Source organism: Amaranthus tricolor, chromosome 1, assembly GCF_026212465.1.
Source record: "Amaranthus tricolor cultivar Red isolate AtriRed21 chromosome 1, ASM2621246v1, whole genome shotgun sequence".
NCBI lineage: Eukaryota > Viridiplantae > Streptophyta > Magnoliopsida > Caryophyllales > Amaranthaceae > Amaranthus > Amaranthus tricolor.
The window spans coordinates 43,290,386-43,300,324 of NC_080047.1; the positions used below are offsets into that span (position 1 = coordinate 43,290,386).

The following is a 9,939-nucleotide window of genomic DNA, read 5'->3' on the forward strand; positions in this document are numbered from 1 at the left end:
TGGTGAATAGTGTTAAAAGTAAAATAAAACTATTAGAGTGAGTAAAAGGGAGTATTATTTTAATAACCTTTTGTCTTATTCAATTTGCTATATTGATTATTTTAATATAAAAGATTTCTTTTAATAAATTTGGTAAAATGATTAAGAGAATGCTAAAATTTATTATTATTAATCTTTTTTTATTTTATTAAATATTCGTATACATGTAACTTCTTTGATGTACATAAATAAAAAATATACTCTTACATAATTTGATAAATACATTATTATTTAATTATAGTCACGAGTTCAATTATTGCTATTCGTTTGATCTCCTCCTTCAAAAGAAGATCAATTCCTCTTCTCTCTAAATACGAATGAGAGGAAATGCTATCTTAATAATTTTCAACTATTAATACTTTCTCCATTTTATAATACTTGGTACATTTCTTGACAATTTTATATTACTTGCTACATTTCTATTTTTAGTTTAAAACAACCATATAAATATCTACTTTACCCTTATTTTTATCCTACTCTATACCTCATTAACTTTTATATTTATATATAACTATCTACTTTACCCCTATTTTTAGTACAAAAGTTATTTTCTTTTTTTTTTCATGTTCAATTTAGAATTAAAATGGAGGGTATAATTGTCTTTTATATATTGTGCCTACCTTTTCTTAATTTTTAAGCCCATGCAAATGTAGCAACAAAAACAGAATAGAGAAAACATATAAAAAGCTTGCTATTAAACACCCACAACATTTGTTAATGAGGATATATTTACTAATATATTAAAAAATTAAGAATCTATCATCTAATCACGCTTTAAAATATATTATGAATAATTTGCGAATTATAACCTTAATATTTAGCATTTTTTGCAAATTACAGCCTAAATATTAACCACCAATATATCAGAGCTTATATATTCAGGCCAAAAATACAAAACTTCACTAGATAACGTAAAATTCCAAATACCAAAGCGATTGCAACGAGTATTATTTTTTAGGGAAATTTGCAAAAAAACACCTTTTTTGCAAAGAAACACCTTTTATAATTTTTTTTGTAAAGGAACACCTTTTTTGCCAGTCATCGCCGGAAAGTTGACAAAAGTCACCGGAAACTGATTTAAGGTGTCTTTTTTTAAAAAAAGTCTCTTAAAAGGTGTTTTTTTACAAAAAAAATTATAAAAGGTGTTTCTTTGCAAAAAAGGGGTTTTAAAAGGTGTTTTTTTTGCAAATTTCCCTTATTATTATTATTATTAATTTTTTTTTATTTTTTTTATATAATAATAAAAATAAATTTTTTTAAAAAAAATTATATTAATAATAAAAATAAAAATAAAAATAAAAACAAAAATTTTAAAAAAAGTTAAAAAAAATTTAAAAAATTTATTAATAATAAAAAAAATAAAAAGTATAAAAAAATATAAAATAACAATAATAATAATTAAAAATAATAATAATAATAATAAAATTAAAAATAAAAATTAAATTAAAAAAATATTTTTTTTAAAAAAAATAAGAATAATAATATTTATTATTATTATTATTATTATTAATTTTTTTAAAATTTTTTTAACTTTTTTTAAAATTTTTGTTTTTATTTTTATTTTTATTTTTATTATTAATATTATTTTTTAAAAAAAAAATTTATTTTAATTATTATATAAAAAAAAATTTAAAAAAAATTTTAAAAAAAATAATAATAATAATAATTAGGGAAATTTGCAAATAAACACCTTTTAAAACCCTTTTTTGTAAAGAAACACCTTTTATAATTTTTTTTTGTAAAAAAACACCTTTTAAGAGACTTTTTTTTAAAAAAAACACTTTAAATCAGTTTCCGGTGACTTTGGTCAACTTTCCGGCGTTGACTGGCATAGTCAACGCCGGAAAGTTGACAAAAGTCACCGGAAACTGATTTAAGGTGTTTTTTTTTAAAAAAAGTCTCTTAAAAGGTGTTTTTTTACAAAAAAAATTATAAAAGGTGTTTTTTTACAAAAAAGTGGTTTTAAAAGGTGTTTCTTTTCAAATTTCCCTATTTTTTATAACGAACAATCTCTGGGCACTTGTTAGCTTTTGCCCCATAAAAATAAAACCCTCCATTTTGTACTTTATTATTATTATTATTATTTATTATATAAGGTGTAGATATAATAGACAAATATATACCCCATAAAGCCAGAACCAAACATTATAGTACTATTATCAACTTATAAGCTGCTTCAATCTCATCATCCCCTTCTTCCTTCTAAACATGGAGCAGTTTCCAGAAGATTTTCCAAACAGTTCTTTATCAGAAATGGAGAATTATTACCGTTTTTTAGCTGCTAATGGAAGTGTAAACGGCGTCGTTAATTGTCCATTAAAATTTAAAAACAATTATAGTAGTAGTGGAAGCTGTACACCGTCGTTTTACAGTGGTTTAATGAATGAAACGACAGAAGCGAAAGCTTTAGCTGCTTCAAGGATTCACCATAAAGAAGCAGAGAAAAGGAGAAGAGAAAGAATTAATTCTCATCTTGATCGTCTTCGTTCTATTCTTCCTTGTACTTCTAAGGTACTCCCTACTCCGATCCCTCCCTTCTTATATTATTGATTAATCTTTGTAATTAATCATAATACCATAAATTATTGTATTAATTAATCATTCAAAATTAATGATTTTAATTTTGTTTTTTTAATGGAGATAAGGTTGGAGAATTAATGATTTTAATGGAGAATCTCGTATAGGTAAAGAGATAGAAAATTAATCATTCTTATAGATATAAATAGTGAGAATCGAATTTTCCATTAGTTTGTTACTTGATTTTCCACTAGTTTAGTAATTAGGGTTTTTCTATCTAAACAACCATGTGGGTGTTTGAGTTATTATTTGTTACAATCTGTTTGTTAGTCGGTATTAAACAGTGAGAATGATATTGAAAAGTTAGTGACAATTTTATGTTTATAATTATTGTCCTTTAATTATCTCATTTTTCTTTATAAAATTCATTTAATTGTATTATAATTTAAAACAAAGATTTTAGGTGATATTTGTGAAAAAAAAAGTTTTATGATTAATTTTCATTACCATAAATTGATATTATAAATATAATTAAAATTTATAATATATATAATTTCTATAACCACTATCAATAACCAAATAAGTTATTTTTTATAATTAGTGGGTTTTTGTCTTATAGAAGAATGTTTTTTTTTTTTTAGCATTTTAAGTTAATAAGGGAGATGGAGTACATGGACGGTGTGAAGAAATTGATTAGGTTTTTGTCTAATTACTCCTAATTTTCTAGATTATAAACATCTTAGATAATATAAATTGAAATTAATACTAATATTTCTGATAGGACCTCAAATTATTGCTTTATCACGTTAATTTAATTAGTAAAACTAAAACACTACTCCATTATTTTACCTCATGTAAAGTTATGTATTACTCCACATGTAGGATTTTAGAAAACATGTGAAATATTCACATATAGTACTTGTATAGAACTTGTGCAATGCACGGAGTTGTTAGTATAAAAATATATATAAATTACATGTAATTTTATGATTTCTATCGATGACGGATCTAGGATTCAAAATTATGGATAGCACCATCGTGTATCACATCCCAAAGAATTTTCATTGCTCCGAATAAGTTCCTGTTCAAAAATTACTTACCCTTGATAAACATATTTTAAAAGGCCATGTTAAGATTTTTATTTACTGAAATCAACACAATTTGCAAAAAATGTTGCTTAAATAATTTAGAAATTTTTTTTTAACCAAAGATACTATTAATTAGACATTTTTTGCAAAAGGTTTTGAAATCAATTCACATAATAGTAGTGATAGCATCAAATTTATTTAACTTAAAAATCCTTTAATCATGAATCATATGTCATTTATCAAGTTAAAAATTATCTTTTTGATATTTATTACATGAATAAAATTGAGTCTAATAAAAGATATTTCGTAATAAATTTTAAAATAAACATCAATTGTTAGATGTAATTAAAAATAAGGATCCAAGTCAAAATTTAACATTCAATATATATGTATAAACAAGTTTTTGAAATCACAATTATGTAGTGCTTGGGAATAAGTATTTCGTTTCAAATTATAGATTTCAATATTTATGAAATCATAAATGATGAGAATAACAAGGTTTGGGTAGTCATTCTCAAATTTTTCAACTTTAAAAATAATGGTGGAATTAATCCAAATCTAAATTTAAAAATTTTTAATTTACCAAATAAAAAATTTAAACAAATTTTAAATTTTCAAATGAAATCATAATTTTTAATATGCATTAAAGAATTTAGATTTGCATTTCTATAAATTGTGTGTGGTGCATTTAATTACAATTTAATTAATATGCATTCACTAATATATATGCCTTATATATTCTACAAAGTAAATTATGTGTAGAATAATTGCATCAAAGCCATGGGTACATAAGGGTCACGGGTTCGAATCTCATTATCTTTCATTTCAAATAGAATATTTAGCTAACACCATATATGAGAAGAACATGTGTTGCATCACAGTTCTAGTCACAGTTCTAGCCCAAGAGGCTCTCGTATGCGTGATAGATAAAATTTATCATGAAGCTTTGACTTAAACTTTTGATTGAATTAGCTTGCCGACATTCATTTGGGCATAGACATAGAGTAGTACTATGACCTTATTTGGCTAGTGAGTACCAAGTTTTGGGTTGAAGATTGAACTTTAGATTGCAATTAGTTAGGTACTCAGGATCATTACAATATTATTGAATGAATCATATGATATGAAGATATAAATGAGTAGTTAAGTATTATTTTGTTACAAGAATAGGGGTTTATTCTCAAATTTTGGATATCATATTTTTATGTCAATTGAACGTAATAATTGTCTATGATAAAATTGAATTTTTGTTACAGTTTTATAAAATATAAGAAAAACCTTTAAATCAGTCTTTTTATAATTTTCATATTAATCATTACAAATATAAGTATACTAAAAAAATTTCAATGTCATTAATTTTGCAACGTTTTCAAGTTACTTTTTTATTTTTCCATATTTTTAAAATCGATAAATAAATCATGATCTCACTCATCTTATAATTTGCAAACCTTATTTTTGGTGTTTCGTTTACATATTAAAAAAAAAGTTAAATTAAGATTAATTAATGGAAGAACTATGATCAATTAAAAAATAAAAATAACAAGAAATTACGTGTGCTAATTCCATATTCTTCAAGTTTTCAAGTCCATTGTCCATTTTTCTTTTCGTATGATACCTCAAAAAAAAATTGTGTGAAATTTTTTCTTTCTATTTTTGTGCAAATTTATATACATAAACAAAACAAAGATAAGAGTGAACAAAAAAATGCATATTTGACCATAAATAGCTTCTAGCATTTGCAGAGATTCTTCAGTTTCAGATTGAAAATGTCTCACTTTCCATACACAAAAACTCACATTTTCTTTTTCAAAAAACAAAATATAGTAAAAAAAAAAAAAAAAAAAAAACAAACAAACAACATCATCATCACCGCGTGAACAAAAAGAAATGCAAAATTTTGGAATATTCATCATGCCTACTCTAGTCTTCGGTGAAAATCAAACAAAATGAGTAAAAATAATAAAAAAATAAAAAATTTATTTTATAAGGAAGAAAAGAATAGTAAACGTGTAAATGACAATAAAAGAAAGAATATGGTTATTAAAACTAAAAATAAGAACAGGGTATTCACATATTCTTAATAAATGAAATAATTTTATGGTGAGATCATATTTATTGGACTGATTCGTGTATATTTAGTGTATTAATTTGATCACTTATAATTTTAAAGTGATTAATTAGAAATATATTCTAATTATATAAGCTCGTCTCATGGTGAGTTTGTCTTATGATGAAATAGTCTCCACAAACTATTTGGTAATTTCATAAGAGAGGACAAAACAAAACAATGTTAATATTTTGAGATAAAGAGTATTTTTAATATTAAAAATTATTTTGGGTATTTGTGAGGCAGTAAAGAAATATGCTTTTTCTAGAATTTTAACCATGCTCATCTATCTTTAGGGTTCAGACTTGAGACTTAGGGGTTCATCATACAAAGAAAGTATTTCTTTTTTTAATATTCCTTTACTAAATTTAATTATAAACAAACAATTAATTATATAACAAATGTACTTCCTTCGTTCTAATTTACTTGACGTTTTCTTTTTCATTTAATCCAATATACTAATTAAATTCTTAATATCTTTAATTATGTATAATAAAAACTTATAAAAATTTAATATTAGATATCAATCAAAAAAGATCTCACTTGACTATGTTTTAACCTAGATTAGAAACTAATCACAAATTAACAGTGATGAATGAATAGTGTTATTTTTTTAATGTTACAACTAATTTAGAACGGAAGAAGTATTATACTAAATCGATGCATATCACCTGATCTTAATCAAAGATAAGGATTTTTCTATTTTCAGTGTAAAATAATTTATTATAAATAAAAAAGTGTTTTATTAACATAAGTTTATTTATTTTGTTATCAAAAAACAGACAGACAAAGCAACACTGCTTTCCAAGGTAGTGCAGCGAGTGTTGGAGCTAAAACGGCAAACCTCGGAGCTTCATCAAAATCACAATTTAATGATTCCTTCCGAAAACGACGAGTTTTCTGTTTACATTCACAATAATAATAATAATAATAATAATATTTTATTAAAAGCTTCATTATGTTGTGAAGATAGGCCAGATCTTTTTAACGATCTAAATGGAGTATTAAATTCTTTGAATTTAAAAACTCTAAGGGCGGATATATCGTCCCTTGGAGGTCGAATTCAAAGTGTTTTTATCGTTAGCGTTAATAACGGATCTTCGAGCGATGAATGTGCCGTGTTTTTAAGGGATGCTTTGAAAGGTATTGTTCAACCATCCGGTTCCGAGGCACGGTTAAAGCGTCGACGTAGAGTTTTCGATGCCGTTGTTGATTGTTAAAGCTAGCTAATAATAACTAGGGTTATGCCTTTTTACTTTTATATAATGAAATTCGCTTATGTAAATGTACATTTTACTTTTCGTGGGTCTGAATTTGGGTTTCGGTCTTAATTTAGAAAATACGGAGTATAATGTATTGAGTAATAGGTGACATCGTTTACAAGGTGATGGGGGTATAAGAATATTGTGAACATTACTTTGAATTTTGAATGAAATTGTTTTTTTTTTTTTCATTTTAAATATTTTTACGATGTTACTATTAAAAATATTTGTCGTGATATTAACTTGGGTTTAAGGCAAACTAATACGTTGAAATATTACATGATGTTATACAGCCTTGTGACATATATTTTATCAAAGTTGAATGATTACATATGTTAAGATTATTGTTCTTAAAAATCATTAAATAGAATATGAGAAATTAAATTCTTTTAAAAAAGAAATTAGTTATTTGATAAAGCTATGAGTAAAATTATTATTTAAATCTAGTCCATTCAACTTGTAACAAAATTATATGCAATCTATATAGTTATATAAAAAAAATAAAAATCATATATTAGCATAACTTTTATAAAAGGAGACAAAATCATACTCTACTCACTAAATATTTATAAATATATATTTTTATTTCATTATACTTATAATTTGTAGTAATAATTTTACACACAACACATTACTATTAATTACAAGTATGCTAAAACTGTGAAAATATATTTATAAATTGGTCTCATGTGTGTTTTATGGGTAAACATGTTCATAGTCAATGATCATTAATGATCACAAAGTACAAAATGATATCCTCTTTAGTAGCGTGACAATATAAGGTCAAATGTCTCAGCTTTGATTAATAATTATGTTCTCATGTCCCCATTTTGAGGATGAAGTATCTATCTTTATGAAATACAAGTATTTCACATTTCTATCATTCTTTTCTGCTTTATATATTTTCTATGCCCCATAAAATTAATATTATTGAAAAATAATAACAGATAGTCTTTTTAGTTAATAAAAATAGTTAATATTTTCAACTGGTTAAATAAGTTAATTAAAAAAATCAACAAGTCAATTAAAAGACATTAAAGTTGTATGAATATAAATTTAAAAGAGAGAAAAGTTAAAAGAAAATATATGAATAAAAAAAAATAATGATATTATCTAAATAACAATATTATTAGAAAACTAGTAGTGAAAAAATTGGTAAATTTGAAAGGGCATGGGAGTATATTTTTTGACTTTAATAGGAGTAGTTGAATACTTGAATTACTAACTTAATTTGAACTAACTGTAAAGGATCTTTAACTACTGAATCATTATTTTTTAATTTAACGGTCTATTTGCTAGTTGATATAAGAATAATATCAAATACAACTCTAGAAAACCTAAATTTTATTAGGTTTATTAGATTGATTCTATGCCTAATAACAAAAACAATCAAACAAATATAATTTATATTATTACAAAAATATTGCAAAACAGTGGATTGAACTTAAATAAATATGTTGAAAACTCATGATGAAAGAATGAGTAGAAATTTAAGTGATTTATTACTATGATACTGTTAATTTTGATTAGGAAAAGAGCACTCCATATAAAGATAATCAGTATGTAGATGTATCAATTTTTTTGGGGCTTGAATCTTTTTTTAAAAATAACAAGGTTTTAAAAATTAATGTGTACATAATTTTTATCGGTCTCTATTTTTGATAATAACTCTACATGAAGTATATATAAAATCGTAGAAATAATAGGAAAAATAGAAAATCTACTAGTTAATTAATTTAATTAAGAGAAATCCTCAAAACAAATTATAGCCTAATATGCTACTTTCTTCGTTTTATTTTGTTCTTTTTATTTACTTTTTGCACAATTTTCAATGCAAATTTTGAGCTTTAAAAAAATTATAAAAATTGAATAATAAAAGTATATACTAAGACGAATCTTAAGAGATCTCACATGGATATATTTTAGAAAAAATTACCTACATTTTCATGATTTTTTTTACAATAATCCCATCTATTGATTAACCATGAATAATTCGAACTTTAGGAGGTATTTACTTAGAGTAAACTTGGGTAACCTGATGACCTACTATAGTAGATAATTCACCAAAATAGTAAACTGAAAATTAATTTGGAATTGTAGAAAAATTTTGAAAATTTAATAAAAAATTTCTGAATAAAAAAAATCATAATTTTTTTTAAACATTTCTTTAAAATTTTTTTGGATATTTTATTTTAGTTTATCTTTTTTAGAAAAATTAAACTTGTTATAGCAAGTCATCCGGTTACCCAGTTTACTCTAGGGAATTATCTTTCAAAGTTGGGATTATTAATGGTTAATCGATAGGTGAGATTATTGTAGGAAAATCATGAATTTTTTTGATTATTCTAGATAATTTTTCCTATATTTTATTTTCTTCGTTCCAATTTACTTGCAACATTTGTTTTTCACGCGGTCAAATACACTAATTAAGTCCTTAATATTTCTAATTATGAGTAATAAAAAATTATAAAAATTTAATATTAATAATCTTTGCAATGAGACGAATCAAGTGAAATCTCACTTGAATATATTTTTACCTAGATTAAAAACTAATTATAAATTAAAAGTGATGAATAAATAGAGTCATTTTTACTAATGTTGCAACTAATTTGAAACGAATGAATTATTTTCCAATATATCTCACCAAACGGGAAGAACTTTACAGCACAAAAAGAGTAAGATTTGGAAAAATTAAAATATTATCTCAATTACTTTTACAAATAAGATTATTTATTTGATTTTCATATAAGTTTCCTGACCTTTCACCTCATAATTAAAAAATTCGATTAAATTACTACTTCTTATTATGGTCGACATTTATTTTTGTTAAATTAGAAGTACCAACATTTAGCGCTAATCACAAGAAGAATGTTACCTATATGCTTGCCAAGCGGTCAATGTCACTGTGCTCGTGACAATTATGTTT

At 23.8% G+C, this 9,939-nt stretch overlaps 1 protein-coding gene across 1 annotated transcript; it reads left to right on the forward strand.

Moving 5' to 3' along the window:
• The first annotated feature begins 2,165 nt into the window (after positions 1-2,165).
• On the forward strand, positions 2,166-7,202 carry LOC130827570 (transcription factor bHLH106). Its single transcript, XM_057693328.1, has 2 exons — positions 2,166-2,550; positions 6,534-7,202. The coding sequence occupies exons 1-2, from the start codon at positions 2,248-2,250 to the stop codon at positions 6,969-6,971; spliced, it is 741 nt and encodes a 246-aa protein (XP_057549311.1). The 5' UTR covers positions 2,166-2,247; the 3' UTR covers positions 6,972-7,202.
• Positions 7,203-9,939: the final 2,737 nt, after the last annotated feature.

Bases quoted from the DNA above. Each gene is read 5' to 3' on its own strand.
- LOC130827570 (XM_057693328.1), top strand. From the start codon at position 2,248: ATGGAGCAGTTTCCAGAAGATTTTCCAAACAGTTCTTTATCAGAAATG. The intron at 2,551-6,533 runs GTACTCCCTACT...ATCAAAAAACAG, and splicing joins TTCTTCCTTGTACTTCTAAG to ACAGACAAAGCAACACTGCT.